Here is a 16,434-nt window from a genome sequence, read left to right as displayed (position 1 = left end):
CCAAAATCTTTAGCTTAAAATGTGAATGGGATGACCTAGACATCACTGATTGTGCTATATCTTAAATGATCAAAAACAGAATTTTGATGAGCCAGTCTAGACTACAGTTGACTGTGAAAAATGCATGAAGTAGACACAATCATTTAGATCGAAAAAAATTTTTTACTATTAATATGCATGGTTGATTCATTTTGTTGATTTCTGGAAAGCAAATATTTATATTTAATAGTAGCAAATGGATTGCAGTTTTCCAATAAATGTCACAGAATTGTGGCAGAGAGCCAGGAAGAAGAAAAGCTGCATTAGTGAAGTGAGACACAGTTCTGTAGCTATGGAAACTATAAACCCTACTAAGTCTCAAAAAGGTATTCTCTTTGTATTTGTACTATTAATTAGACATTAGTAGAGGTTAATGAGGACCCTAGATGACTGCTAGATTAAATATAGGTATAATTGTATTTATCAGAGGCCTGGGTAAGAGGCATTGTTGAGTAGTTTAGTATTTATTTTGTGTGAAAATTGAAGTACTTAATTTCCTTTTCATTAATTTGATTTATTATTTGTCCTTAACTATGAAAATACTTTCTATTTTAAAATATTTTCTTAGATTACTGCTGTAGTTCAGGTTTTAATTTGAGAATAGATAAGAGAATATGAACATCAGTCAGTTTAGTAAATTAATCTTGACCAGTATTTGTGTTTACTGATAAACGTGTATTAATAAGTGCATAAGTAGATTTTATGAAAAAATGTTTTAGGTGTAAATTAGGTCCTTTGGTAATTCATAATAATTTTTGTAAAATGGTGTTTTTACCAGTAAAAACTTGATTGATACTGTGACTGACCTAGAAGCTTAATATTTCCCCCTAATTATAAAAACAAACTTACTCTGAAGAAAATTTATGATTAGGTCTGTAATCAGGGTTGGCTGCCTATACCCAGTTGACAGAATTATAATGGGCTGCTTGTGGTAGCAAGCTTCTGGAGGGAGACGGTGTCAAATTCTAAAAATAGGAAGGCAAACTAGAACTGAAAGATAGTTAACTGAGTAGTTGTGTTCTCACCATACTTGTTTGCTTTTTTGTGTATAAATCCAAAATTATGTTTTCCCTTAAGTTTACATGTGTTTTGTTTTGTTTTGTTTTGTTTTTTTACACCCAACATCACCAAATAATTTATTTGGAATCAGAATTAAAAGACCACTTGACAGCTGAGAAATGTATGTTTATTCTGATACAGTTGTACAACTAATCTAGGACAAGTTACCACATAAATTTTACATTCTTTCTTCAGGACTGGGGTTTTTCGATGACTTCAAATTTAGGATCTTCAAATTTGAAGTCCGGGAACGTATTCATGTCTGCTTTACCATACATTTGCTTAAGCTTAAAAAGCTCCCTCTCTAGGTCTTGCTGGTACTCTGGGCCAATATCAACGGGTCCTCCAGATGCCTGTCGCTTAGTTCTGTATTCTCTAATCTTGTCCATGAAGAGTTTCTGTACAGGATCAAGTTCCCTATTAAATGCCACTGCTGTAACACCAATGTTCCTCCTCAAATGAACTGAGACTGCAGACCGAATGAGAGAGGAGAACCTGAAGAGCCTCTGAAGAATCAATCATGGTGATTCTGTTACTTGCGCTCAGTCCCCCATGTGTTTTGTTTTCTTACACATTTATACTAGGAAGTCTTTCTTCAACCTCTTAGACCTTTGCAGAAACATCAGCTGTCAATCAGCATGGAAGCCAATTGTGTTTTGGAATATCCCAAGTCTAAGCCGACTTAGAAGTGAAATTTAGCTGTCCTTTATTGTATAAGCAAAATGAAACAGAAAAAGTGAACTATGAGAAGTAAACTCTTTTGGAAAAATCATTTTAGGTTGGACCCTAAATATTGCCCAGAAAAGAGAACCCATCCATTTGGAAATGCCAAATTAGAGGGAAATTGGTAGAGAAAAAATACTAGACCTTCTTCTATTAAGAACTATTTGAATATTCACCACTACCTAGTTCTTGAACAAAGATAGACCAGAGCATTATATGGAGGGTCCTTCTCAGTGTGTTGGACCTCTCCTTTTCCTCTTTCCTTTTTAGTAGGACTGTGTCCATCTACTTGACTTTGATTGTATTTTGCAGTGATAATGGATTGTAGTAAGCATAGCTCTTTATGAAGGGACTGGATGGTGTGTCCTGGGAGAAAAATACCGTATTAGTGATCCACATGTGGATATGCTTATCTGTCCTAGTGGCACATCCACATTTGGATTGCTAAAATCCTTAAACATAGACAAAATTCAGTTGAGAAATTCAGAGGATAACATTTAATAAAAATAAGAGTAAACAAGGGGCTCCTGGGTGGCTCAGTTGGTTGAATATCTGACTGTTGGTTTCAGCTCAGGTCTGATCTCATGGATCTTGGATCTTGGGATTGAGCTCCGTGGTGAGCTCCACAGTCACCAGGGAGTCTGCTTGAAGATTGTCTCCCTCTGCCTCTCTTGCACGTATGCACACACTCTCTCAAATAAATAAATAAATAAATAAATAAATAAATAAATAAATAAATATTTTTTTAATGAGATTGCATGTTAAGATTTTATTGATTTATTTGAGAGAGAGAGACAGAGATAGAACAAGTCGGGAGGAGAGAGAGCAGCAGACTCCCACTGAGTGGGGACCTGGATTTGGGGCTCATCCCAGGACCCTGGGATGGATGTGGGGCTCGACCCCAGGACCCTGGGGTCATGACCTGGACTGAAGGCAGATGCTTAACTGACTGAGCCACCCAGGTACCCCTCAAATAAATCTTTGAAAAATATAAGAGTAAAAAAGTTTTTATCAGTTAAAATAGCTAGGGATAGACAGTAAAAAGCAATATCCCTAATTTTGGTATTTAAGATTGAATAGAAATGCAGGTTGCAGAGTCTGTATCAGGATGAGTCAGATCACGTCTTTGAGTCTTGGGGTAAGGCTCTTGAATTCTCCATTTCCAGGAATTAAAAGAGAACTCTCTCTCTCTCTCTCTCTCTCAGCAGCAGGAAGTTATTTTCCTTGATACTTTGTTTTGTTACTTTGTGTTCTCTGTGTATTTTGTCTTCCACCATAGGTGATTCTTGGGTACTCTAGGTATCTAAAAAGCTCCTTCTTTGGCTTTTGTACATCTTCTCAGTACAGATTTAAATGAGTGGTAAGTGTCAGGTGACTAGACACGACCATTCTGAATGAACCAATAAACTGACAAATCTTGTTTGTGGCAATTAGGCTATGGTATACAAAGGAAACAAAATGGTGTCCTAATAATTTCAGGTTTGAGCATTTATTTAAAAAACTGTTAGGAAAAGTTCAGGATTTTTCAGGGAGAGGTATTTTACAATACAGAACAGTGCTCTTTCTTTGTATCGTTAAAATAAAAGTCAGTTGAATTTCAATTTGTAAATTTTGGAAAATTGTGATTCACAGTTACTTTGTCTCAGGTTAGAAAATTATAAGAAGAGGGCGCCTGGGTGGCTCAGTTGGTTAAGCGACTGCCGTCGGCTCGGGTCATGATCCTGGAGTCCCGGGATAGAGTCCCGCATCGGGCTCCCTGCTCAGCGAGGAACCTACTTCTCCCTCTGGCCCTCCCCCCTCTCATGTGCTCTCTCTGTCTCTGTCTCTCTCATTCTCGCTTTCTCAAAATAAATAAATCTTTAAAAAAAATTATAAGAAGAAAATAAATTCTAAAGTTGTTTAGACAAATTCATATTTTAAGTTTAATGTTCTGTAAGTTGTGTTCTATATCTTTTCCTGGCTTTTTTTTCTCCCTTAGCCTGGCAGGATAAGAAGGTTTGTCCCATGTAATTGTTTTTTCAGTTTGTTAAACATATTTTTTATGTTTATGGCTACCTTTGAGCTAAGGGTAAAAAGACATTGAGTCTCTCATTGCCTCAAAGGTGAGTTTTTTGGTTTTTTTTTTTTTAACATATAATGTATTGATGAGTTGTTTTCTAACAACTTACCTAAGTAACTGCAGGCTTTTTGCCTTACTCAATTTTTCTATTGAAACAAGGGTCACATAGAAATGTTGTGGGACCCTATTCGCTGCTTTACAGCAGATCCAATTCCAAGATCTAATGTCCAACTTACAGGAATGTTTACTATCTCACTTCATGGGGCCAGTGTTCTTGTTTAAAAGCAACATTCTTATGCTCTGGCCATACAGAATTTTAAAACATTAAGGCAATTTGAAAAAACTTTTCTTACATGTTTATCATATTCTCTCCCATGATAATATATTAATAACATGGAGAGGGCAGTGGGTGTAGTGGTTAAAGATGTGGGCCTTGGAACAGGACTGTGTGGGTTCAGGTTCTGGTTATATTGTTCACTAGGTGTGTGACAGCTTGGACAAGTTCATTGACCTCTCTCCCTCAGTTTTCTCATCTGTAAAATGCTGTTGATAACAGAGCTTTCATCATAGAGTTGCAAGAATTAAATGAGCTGATGTAAGTAAAGTGCTTAGAGTAGTGTCTAGCATAAGCTACATAAGTTACTATTATTATTATTATTATTATTGGAATACCCTTGCTACATTGTCTTTTTTTGAAAAGGATAAAAACCATACCTTTATTATAAGGTCATTATTAGTGTCAAAGAAAAGATAGAAAGCAACACGTTTTAAGTAAAGCAGAATAAACATCAGTTTTGGTCATTTTCGCATTCTGTATTTGTGGCCATTTTCTTTTGGGTGGTTTCTTGATTTATCTGATTATAAGGAATAATAACAGTGCACAAGTTTCTTTGAGTTTGAAAACAAGAATTTGTGCCAGTATAAGAGCAACTAATACTGCCAGCCATCTCTTCTTTATTAACGGTTGTACTATTTAGGATGTCTGGCTTTTAAGGCTTAGTTTTCTTATTTTGAGTGAATTAGATGAAGTGGAAAAGCTTTAGATGGTTGGTTCCAGGCTGACCACCACGGAAAAATCACTTACTGTTCTTTTTTTTTTTTTTTAAGATTTTATTTATTTATTTGACAGAGAGAGTGAGAGAGCACAAGCAGGGGGAGCAGCAGAAGGAGAGGGAGAAACGGGCTTCCCGCTGAGCAAGGAGCCTGATGCGGGACTTGATCCCAGGACCCTGGGATCATGACCTGAGTCGAAGGCAGACGCTTAAACACTGAGCAACCCAGGTGTCCCTGGAAACGTATTTAAATATCAGTTTTACATTTTGCTAGTCATATTTCATTTCATCCTTTCATCCTCATTTCCTCTTTATCTAACAGAGTTATTATGAAGTTTATATAAAATAATGTTTTTCATTATGCTGGTGCTTTTAAACATTTGAATGTGAATCTAGGTATTTGCTCTAGATATTTTGAGAAATCAAATATTCAAATCAAATTGAGAAAAAATCAGGTATATGTATTTGAAGGAAAGTTATTTTTTTTTAAGATTTTATTTATTTGACAGAGAGAGACACAGAGAAAGAAGGAACACAAGCAGGGGGAGTGGCAGAGGGAGAAGCAGGCGCGGGGAGCCCGATGCAGGGCTTGATCCCATGACCGTGACCTGAGCCGAAGGCAGTTGCTTAACAATTGAGCCACTGGGTGGCTTAGTTGGTTAAGCGACTGCCTTCGGCTCAGGTCATGATCCTGGAGTCTCGGGATCGAGTCCCGCGTCGGTCTCCCTGCTCGGCAGGGAGTCTGCTTCTCCCTCTGACCCAACCCCCTCTCATGCTCTCTCTCTCTCTCTCTCTCTCTCTCTCTCTCTCTCTCTCTCTCTCATTCTCTCAAATAAATAAAATTAAAAAAAACAAACAAACAATTGAGCCACCCAGGCGCCCCAGAAAGTTAATTTTTAAGGATAAGTCATTCTTTTTGGGTGTTTAAGATATTTTTATTAGAAAATTTTCAAAAATTGAAAGCTTATTTTTTCAAATTATAATGAAATTGTACTTTTTAATTCTTATTACAAAAAGTTAGGCTCCTGTGAAAAATATAAAATATATAAAGTAGAAAAGAAAAATAATATGTAATCCTACCACACAGAGATAACACTGTTCACATTTAATATATAGTATGTTATTCTGTACTTATCTGTCTTTTCTGTATGTATATAGGATATTTTATGTTTGTCTTTTCTAAAATAGGATCAGGGGCACCTGGGTGGCTCAGTTGGTTGAGCGTCAGACTTTTGGTTTCGTCTCAGGTGGTGATCTCAGGATCCTAGGATTGAGTCCTGCATGGGGCTCTGCGCTCAGTTTGGAGTCTGTTTGGCATTCTCTCTCCCTCTTCCTCAGCCCTTCCCACTTGTGCTCTCTCTCTCTCTCTCTCTCAAATAAATAAATCCTTAAAAAAAAATAGGATCATATTATGAATTTTGTAACCTGTTTTTATTTCTTAGTATATTTTGAACACCACTCTAAGTTAATAAATGGAGAATAACGTACATACCTTATTTTTTATTGCAAAACTTTTTAAATAATATAAAAACATAAAGTAAAAATCACAAAAATTCTCATCTCTCCTAGATAACTACTATTATATTTCAATACATATATATTTTTTATGTAAGTGAGATTATTTTCATTTGGTTTTATACTACTTATAGCCTGCTTCCTTCACTCACAATATATTTTCTATGGTCCGAGTAGATCTTTATCTCTATTTTTATTGGCCACATTGTATTTCTTGGTATGGATATGATGATTGCCATCAATTACTTAACCCCTCTCCTATTGATGAGATTTAGACTTTCTAGTTTTTGCTTTTACAACCAGTGCTGTAGAGAGCAATCATATATATATATCTTTGCATACTTAACTATATTTTTTCTTAATTTAAATTTACAGAACTATAATTATTGGGAAAAAGCATATACACATTTGAAAGGATCTTGATATCTCTTGTCTCCAAAAGGTTTTGCCTATTTATATCCTTTAGCATTATCAATTTCCCTAATCCTTTGCCAGCACCAAGTGTTATCTTTATTATTTATTTTGAGAGAGTGTGTGCGCACACTTGTGGGGGAGGGGGGCAAGAGGAGAGCGAGAGAGAATGCAAGCAGGCTCCATGTGCATGGCTCGATCTCATGACCCTGAGATCATGACCTGAGCCAAAATCAAGAGTCGGACACCTAATGGACTGAGCCACTCAGGAGCCCCGCCAAGTATTATCTTTAAAAAATTATTGCAATTTCATATGCTATGCTATCTTATTCTTTTAATTTGCTGTTAAAATTGGATATTTTTGAGATGCCTGGGGGCTCAGTCAGTTAAGCATCTGCCTTCAGCTCAGGTCATGATCCCTGGGTCATGTTTATAAAAAATCCCAGGAAATCCATGCCAATACAAGTTGATAAAGTGAGGTTATATAGAACTGATGTTGAGTAAAAAGGTCTACTTCCAATTCAGAGTTTAATTATATGCTTCTAACTTTTTTATGCTGTACATTGATATAAATAAATTTTCTTTTAGTTGTCAGTGATTTCATAAATTGTGATAGATTACCTTTTTGTTGGCCTTTTGTTAGGTGCTTGCTATTTCTGTAGTATACTAAGGTACTTGTAAAATATTAAGCATCTCCTCAGTAGTACTGTGTGTCATAATTTCAATGTAGTACATGATGAGTTAGTGTAAACCCTAAAGCTTAATTGACTTTGATTATCTGAGTATACTATTCAGTTATTGATTTCTTTGGAATAGTCATTTAGGTTTGTCTCTGAATGGAGTCTTTTGAATGGAATAATTTGCTTTTGGAATATAGTAGTGTTTATACTTGGGATTTTGAAGCTGGGCAGAAAGGCATGGATATGGGAATGGATTCACATCCTTTTCCTGCCTGGGTAATTTAGAAATCCTTTTTAAAGTTCAAAATTAATGGCAATTTTATTTTTTGTGAAGATTCATGAAAATGCCAGGTTTTGTTTGTTTTTTAAGATTTTATTTATTTATTTGACAGAGAGAGAGAGCACAAGCAGCAAGAGCTGCAGGCAGAGGGGAAAGGAGAAACTGAGCAAGGATCCTGATTTGGGGCTCGATCCCAGGACCCTGCATTCATGACCTGAGCCAAAAGCACACGCTTAACTGACTGAGCCACCCAGGTGCCCCAAAATGCCAGGTTTATTTATTTATATTTTTAAAGATTTTATTTATTTCTTTATTTGAGAAAGAGCGCAAGCAGGGAGAGCTGCAGAGAGAGAGAGAAGCAGGCTCCCTCCTGAGCGTGGAGCCTTGATGCAGGGCTATATCCCAGGACCCTGGGATCATGACCTAAGCTGAAGGCAAATCCTTAACCAACTGAGCCACCCGGGTGCCCCAAAATGCCAGGTTTAACAACACATTTTTTCTAGTTATCTTAGTGCCCCAAATGAATAAACTAGTTTTAGGTTTCCATTGTGTTTTGAATACTGTAGGCCTGTAATACTCCTACTACATATAAATAAATGAATTAAACAAGAGTCTTAGAATTTTATTTTAACTGATCAAATTTATAAAATGTGACTTTTAGTGAGTTCTTGTATCTATCTTTCCAGAAGATGTTATAGTGAAACATCTAAGAAGCAAATTGGCAATGGCATTTGCTATTGGAATAACTTTAATTCACCTCTAGTACTGTAGCATGGTGGCATTTTTAACAAAGTGATTTTGGAAATATAGATAAAAAGGGTGTAATCCCCAAACTGGTGGGTATGTAGAATAGGGTGAGAAAGGGAAGCAAATTAAAGGAAGGAAATGGTAAATTGAATTTTTAAGTTTATTATTATAAGAAACTATGTCATTGTATAGTATAAGCATGAAAGATTATCAAAAAATTTTTTAAACATGAAAACTTGTATTTTAACCTGTTTTCATGTTAGAACTTTTTTTTCCAGATGCTGTTTTCAACTGTAGTTGTTAGTGGGCTGAATGTATCCCAGTCTTCCTAGTTCTTCATTAACCTGTTAGCACTTGACTACTTTAATAGGTTCAGGAAAATCTGCTGTTTGTTAGTTGAAATTGTTAAGACCTGCAACTGGAACTATTCTGTTTTTAGTATATCTTCCAAATTTGAATTCATTTTGAGAAAAGTTTAATAAACTGACCTTACAACGTGATAAATAAAAGTAGGATTATTTACATTATAGGAGAGTGGTCAAGTAGATAGCTTACACTAGTGTTATTTCTTACTTTGCACGTAACTTTGTAGAGCGCTTTGATATATAGTATTTTATTTAATCTTTTTGACAACCAGTAGGTGTTGTTATCATCCCCATCTTAACTATAATAAAACCAGGGGTGCCTTGGCTGGGTCGGTTGGTGGAACATGCAACTCTTGATCTTGGGGTGGTTAATTTGAGCCTCACGTTGGGTGTAGAGTTTTCTTAAAAAATAAAATCTTTAAAAATAAAATAAAACCAAAACCCCAAATGACAGAGACTTGTCCAAGTTGACACTGTTCATCATTAGAAGAGCTAGGTTAAAAAAAAAAAAAAGGGCATTCTGACTTCTGATCCATTCCTTTTCTCTATAATCTCAGCCATGATCATTCATTTACTGACTGCAGATATAATGGTAAAAGACAAAAATGTGATTCCTATCCTGATTGAGCTTATCTTCTAATTTGGGGAGACAGACTAGTAAATAATCACTTAAAAATAATATTCTGAGGGGCACCTGGGTGGCTCAGTCGGTTGAGCTTCTGACTCTTGGTTTCCCTGGGGTCATGACTTGGGGGGGCTGCGGGCGGTGGGGAGATCAGGCTCTGTGCTCAGCAGGGAGTCTGATTGGGATTCTCTGTCCCTCTCCCTCTGCCCCTCCCCCCACTGCACACACACTCCCTTTCTCTCTCAAATAAATAAATAAACCTTTTAAAAAAGTAGAATTCTGAGTGCTCTGAAAAGGGAGGTGCAGATTGATGAAGTGGGGCAGGGGAAGGTGCTGATATGCCAGAGAATCAATCAGGGAGGGCTTTTGATTGAAGGTGACATCCAAACTCAGTACTGAAATCATAAAAATTAGTAAGGTAAAGGTGATGGGGCTGTGCTGGAGGAAATTGTTCTAGGCAGCAGGAGAATATCATGTTGAAAGATTAGTATGTTAGACAATTGAAAGAAATTCAGTATGGCTGGATCATATAGCTAGAGATTGGGGAAGGGAATGGTAAGGGAGGGAAAAGGTGTAGCTGTGAAAGATGTGGTAAACCAAGGCTGGTTATGATAACATTCTGAATTAGTAGCAGCAGGGACGTAGAGAAGAGGCTCACAGGCACCATGAACACCTGAATATATGTGATAGAAATATTATAGTCAAATAATGTATACAGTTATTACATATGTCTTTTCTTTGTGTAGTAAGGGGCACATGATCTTAATAGTTGGGAACTGATGACTGCACTATTCACTCTCGTTAACCCTGGAGATAAGCTTTGGCTGTCAAATTTTTTTTTTTTTAAGATTTTATTTATTTGAGGGCGCCTGGGTGGCTCCGTTGGTTAAGCGACTGCCTTCGGCTCAGGTCATGATCCTGGAGTCCCGGGATTGAGTCCCGCCTCCTCCCCTCTCATGTGCTTTCTCTCTCTCTCATTCTCTCTCTCTCAAATAAATAAAATCTTTAAAAAAAAGAGATCTTATTTATTTGAGAGAGAGAGAGCACAGACAGGGGGAGGGGCAGAGGGAGAGGGAGAAGCAGACCCCTCCCCCCCAAGCAGGGAGCCCTATGCAGGGCCAGATCCCAGGACCCTGTGATCACAATTCAAGCCAAAGGCGGCCGTTCAACTGACTGAGCCACCCAGGTGCCCCTGAATTAGGTTTTAAATAGATTATTCAGGCCGTGGTGTAGATAATAAGCTGAGTAAAAGAAATAATAAATGAGTTCGGAGGTAGTTAGTCTAAGTGAGATAGTTAAGACCAGGATAGTAGTAGAAGAGGTAGCAAGAAGTGGTAGAATTCTGGATGTATTTTTTTTTTTAATTTTATTTATTTGAGAGAGAGAGAGAATGAGCAGTGAGAAGGGGTAGAGGGAGAGAAAGAGAGAAGCAGACTCCCTGCTGGGCAGGAAGCCCGATGCAGGGCTCTGTCCCAGGACCCTGAGATCATGACCTGAGCCGAAGGCAGATGCTTAACCGACTGACCACCCAGGCACCCCCTGGATGTATTTAATAGAAAGAGCAAACAGGATTTGCTTATGGATTGGATGTTGAGTGTGAGAGAAAAAGATGAGTGGAAGATGTTACCAGAATTTTTTAACTGAACAACTAGAAGGATGGAGTTCTCATTTAATGAGATGCAAAGACTCTGGTGGATGGGTAGGTGAGGGGAAGTAAATCATGAGATTGGTTTTAGATATATTTATAATGAAAAGTCTACGTAAGTGTCCAAATGGAGATACTGACTAGGTATTTATATCTATAAATCTCAAACTGGAGGCAAACGTTGATAGTCACCACGTTATGGGTATCATTGCAGTTATTGTTGAAGTTGAAATGAATAATTAGAGAAAGAATGAGAAAGAAGAATGCTGAGGGTTCATTTCCCTGGGTACAAAACACAAAATATTTAAGGGGCATGGAAAGAGTATACTAAAGAGGATTAAATGAGGGAAGAAAACAGGAGATAGTGGAGAGAGGAGTTTCCAGAAAGCAGAAGTAGTCTTAGTGTCAGAAGTTACAGATAAGGGAGCACCTGGGTGGTCCAGTCGGTTAAATATCTGCCTTTGGCTCAGGTCATGATCCTGGAGTCCAGGGATCGAGCTCCACATTGGACTCCCTGCTCAGCGGGGAGTCTGCTTCTCCATCTGCCCCTCACCTCATTTGTGCTCTCTCTCTCAAATAAATATTAAAAAAATTCATGTCCTGTGGCCTATTTTCTCTCTGGAGAAATAAACAGTCATTTGCTAAGAATGATAGATAATAGGGTGGTGGCTTTAAGAGAATTATTGTAAGGAATGGAGGCGAAAACTGGGGAGGAATACTAAGGGGGAGAAAAAAACGTTTCCCTGAGCTACTTTGAGGAAGATCATGAATTCATAGTGGTACTAGTCTATGTGTTTTCATTTTTTCCATCAAAACTTAGAAACTATGGTTCAGGAATATTGAAGATGAGTGGTTAGGGTCAATATGATAGAAAAACTCTGAGGACAGGGTAAAGGAATTTTTCTTCAAGACACAATCTCATGTTTTCCTTGAAGTTGTACCCCATTGGCCTTTTTCTTTTTCATTTTGTACAGGGAAAACCTGCTAATGCTGCCTTAAGTTTCATCTGTTAGAATTAAAATACACACACACATACACGTCTTGAATTTTTAGATATGCAAAAGTACAGAATAAGGACAAATCACATGAAAGCTTGCTGAATCTAGATATAATCACTATTAATATGTTGGTGATTAGTCTTTCAGACATCTCTATGTATACATATCTATTAATATATTTCTGCATAATGGAATTATACAGTACATTCTGTTTTCTTATCTGCTTACAGATATTAGTAAATATAAATCTGTTTTGCTTTTACTGCAGAATATTCCAGGTTTAAATAACAAAATATACTTAAATTAGCCAGTCCTTTGATCATGGGCCATTATTTTAACTGTTAGAAACATCACTGTAATGAACACAGTACATACATTTTTTTTCTGTACTATTATGGATATTTCCTGTGAGTAATAATAGCTAATACTTATGTAGTATTTTCTTTATGGTGAGCAGTGTTCTAAGCACTTAAATTTGTATTTTATTTCTAAATTTGCTGTTAAATTTCAAAGTGAATCCTTCAGACTTGCATCTTTTAATTTTATCTTGAGAATGCTGTAACTAAATAAGACTACCTGTATGTAGTTGGATAAGACCACACTCAAACCATCCTGTAATATATAGTGTAGTGGTTAAATAGTGTAGGCTTTGGAGCCACAACAGATCTAGATTCAAAAATCCTGCTCAGTGGACGCTTGGGCGGCTCAGTTGGTTAAGCGACTGCCTTCGGCTCAGGTCATGATCCTGGAGTCCCTGGATCGAGCCCCCCATCGGTCTCCCTGCTCAGTGGGGAGTCTGCTTCTCCCTCTGACTCTCCCCCATCTCATGCTCTCTCTCTCTGTCAAATAAATAAAATCTTAAAAAAAAAATCCTGTTCTGCTACTTACTTCAGTTGTAGGACTCTGAACTTCAGCTTTCCAGTTTTTTAAATGAAGGGCAGAGGCATAAGACCCATTTTTTCACTAGGAGGATTTTTAAGCTAAGATGAAATAAAAATTATTCAAAAATTTTTTAAGTAATTAAAATCCTTTAGGGTACAATTTAATGTTACTTTCCTTTTCTAGGTTAAGGAAAGGTAGAGAAATCTTGTTTATCTTTTGTTTAATAAGTGTTCATTAATGAAATTTATGCTATTATTATAAATCATGTACTCAAAAGAATAGTTAATGCTAGAAGAAAATGCCCATGATGGATGTTAAATTTAAAAAAAAAGACATAAAATAATGATCCCAGTTTTATTTAAAAACAGTAAGACTAGTAGGAAATAAATTAAAATGTTAGAAAAAAAATTAAAATGTTAGAATGGTCATCTCTGAGAATTAGGATTTGAAGTGACTTTATTTTTTCTTTTATACTTTAAAAAAATGCTTTCAATTTTCCAATGATGATATATCCTTTATATATCCTTTTCGTTTATCACTTTTGTGCCTTAATAAAACATAAAAATGTTTGGGTCTCCTGGGTGGCTCAGTCAGTTAAGCATCTGCCTTAGGCTCAGGTCATGACCTCAGAGTCCTGAGCCCTAAGCCAGGCTCCATGTGCAGCGGGAAGCAGGAGCCTGCTTCTCCTTCTTCCTCTTCCCTTCCTTCCCCGCCCCCAGCCATTCTCTCTCTCTCTCTCAAATAAATAAAATCTTAAAAACATAAAAATGTTAAACTAAGAATCTTCATGTATTGGAACATTGTAACTAACTCTGAAACTTTTATTTTTTTAAAAGATTTTATTTATTGGTGAGAGAGAGAGAGGGAGGAAAGGGAGAAGCAGGTTCCCCACTGAGCAGGGAGCCCATTGTGAGTATCAATCCCAGGACACAGGTTGGGGGAACAGCTGCAGTACTGTGTTGTTAATATGTGTTTAGCTCTTGTTTATCTTAGAATCTGTATTTTTTTAGCCTTACTAGGAAAATAGTAATTGTTCCTATATTTTTTACTTTGTTTCCCTTACCTGAACTACGTGAATAAGTTGAACTTCATTGTTTTTACTTTTGTTTTTTAAAAATGCAGGCCGGGGGCGCCTGGGTGGCTCCATTGGCTGGGTGTCTGACTCTTGATTTGGGCTCAGGTCATGATCTCAGGGTTTTGAGCTCGAGCCCCCAGTCTGCACTAGGTGTGGAACCTGCTTGAGATTCTCTTTCTCCCTCTCCCTCTGGTAGCTTGTGCACTTTCTCTCTCTCTAAAATACATAAAATTTTTAAAGATGCTGACCATATCATTAGATATTCTTCTCTTTTGAGTCTTTTTTTAAGATTTATTTATTTATTTGGGAGACAGTGTGTGCACGGAGGCGGGGAGGGGCAGAGGGAGAGAGAGTCTTTAAGCAGACTCCATGCTGAGCCGGAGCCAGACCCAGGGCTCAATCCCAGGACCTTGAGATCACGACCTGAGCTAAAACCAAGAGTCAGACACTCAACCGACGGCACCACCCAGGCGCCCCTCTTCTGAGTCTTTTTGTATGAACTTTGAATTCTGTTTCATGCATGCATCTATCTATCCATCCATTCAATAAACATTATCTTGACCTTATCAAAAATGCTAAGGCCCTGCATGATCTGTGCTCTACCCTACCCACTAATCTTATCTCAGGCCAGCAGGGGAATCTCTTGATTACTGTATTCTAGCAACATTGTGTACCTTTCAGTTACTCAGACATGCTGTGTCTTTTCCTGCCTAAAGACTTTTGCACATGCTGTTGCCTTAGATGTCTTGCTTCTCTTTCTGCTCTTTTGAATTGCTGCTTCTTTCTTATCCTCAGGAACTGCTCAGAGAGGCCTTCCTGACTATCTTCTCTTAAAGTAGTCCCTACGTTATTCTTCCTTACAGATTCCTGTTTGTTTTCTTCATAGCATTCATTCTACTTTGTATTTTAAAAATTATATCCTTGTTCCAGATTTTTTTCTGCTTCTCATTACAGAAAAACTCCTTAAAGACAGGGACCTTTTTTGTCATACTCAATTTTGTATCCTTGACTCACAGTAAATTACTTTTGATTTAATTAGTCATCAGTATAATAATAACATTGTATGCCTGTACTGTGCTGGACAGTGCTTCTTATGTATATTGTATGCATCATTGCTAGTGCTCATAAGTCCAAAAGGTAGATAGATATTTCTGCCATATTGTAATTGAGACAAGTAACTTGTCTACAAACACACAGAAAATAATAGAGATATAATGAAAGCCCAATTCTCACTACCTTTGTTCTTTCATTATGGCATGCTACCTACCTCTTATTTATTGTAAATAATATTGGTATCTTAACACAGGGATCATACTGCTTTTTATAGTGATTGTAGACATTTCTAAGGAAACTTGTGGCTTTCTCCTTCCTCCCTTATCCCCCCCCATGCAAAAAAGTTTACAATAATGTTTAAAATGCCTACTAATAGTATCTAATGATTCTGACTTTCTGATCAAGCCAAATGAAAATTCATATATATTTTATTTAATAATATTGATACTCTTCTTGTATTAGAACTTTTTTCCCGAGTTTTAACATCTTAATTCTTCTACATGATATAATTAGCCATTTAAACATTAATAGGTATAGAAGGATTTGTTACATGTCTCTTAAGCATCTGCTTCTATAGGACAGCCACTGGCAAATAGAAATAATTGAATTCTCTTCTACAGCATTTTGAAACCATGCCACTGAAGTCCCTCAAATTTTTACCTCTTCATCTCAAAAATTTTGGGGTGTCTTCTCATGTTCTGTTTTATTTTTCTCTCATGTCAGTGGAAGAAATGTCCAGTCTTTTTCTAAGGTGCCCCCAACCTCTTGGACTTGATTCCATGACAGTTACTTCATTTTAATATTTTCCATTTCTTCTTTTTCATTATTTTTTTCCATGTTTTTTTTACTTGTGGCAGTAGTTGTCAAACTTTTAAACTATGATTTCTATGGAGGTACCTCTGCACATGATAAAATTTTAAAAAATTGTACTTACAAAAGAAAATGAATTCCTTATGGTAGTATAATCCTATAAAAATGCCCTGGAAAAAAGTTTTATTTAGTCATTTTATACTAATCTCAATTTCTTCACCATCCAGTTGTTCCTTAACCCATTGTTAGCATGTAAGCATTCTCTAGGAAATTCAGTTATGATTTTACAATTGTCAAACCTGATGTCGTTTTTCTTAATTAAATCTCTTCTATATGTCCTCTCTTGGATCTTCAAGCCTTTCCTTATTCCTGGCTATTTCCCTTTCACCACCAAACATACACAATTTCTTCTTCCA

The 16,434-nt window shown here is 36.8% G+C and overlaps 2 protein-coding genes across 7 annotated transcripts in view; one reads left to right on the top strand and one right to left on the bottom strand.

Moving 5' to 3' along the window:
* The window catches only part of NFAT5 (nuclear factor of activated T cells 5), a 114,902-nt gene that overhangs the window by 19,691 nt on the left and 78,777 nt on the right, over positions 1-16,434 (top strand). The gene's annotated exons all lie outside the window — the stretch shown is intronic.
* LOC113936225 (ATP synthase-coupling factor 6, mitochondrial-like) lies at positions 1,160-1,613 on the bottom strand (the record flags this gene model as incomplete). Its single annotated transcript, XM_027619279.2, has 1 exon — positions 1,160-1,613. A coding segment is annotated over one exon (324 nt), but the record flags the coding sequence as incomplete, so codon positions are not given.

This window comes from Zalophus californianus, chromosome 17, assembly GCF_009762305.2.
Source record: "Zalophus californianus isolate mZalCal1 chromosome 17, mZalCal1.pri.v2, whole genome shotgun sequence".
NCBI lineage: Eukaryota > Metazoa > Chordata > Mammalia > Carnivora > Otariidae > Zalophus > Zalophus californianus.
This window is presented reverse-complemented; position numbering and strand designations above follow the sequence as displayed.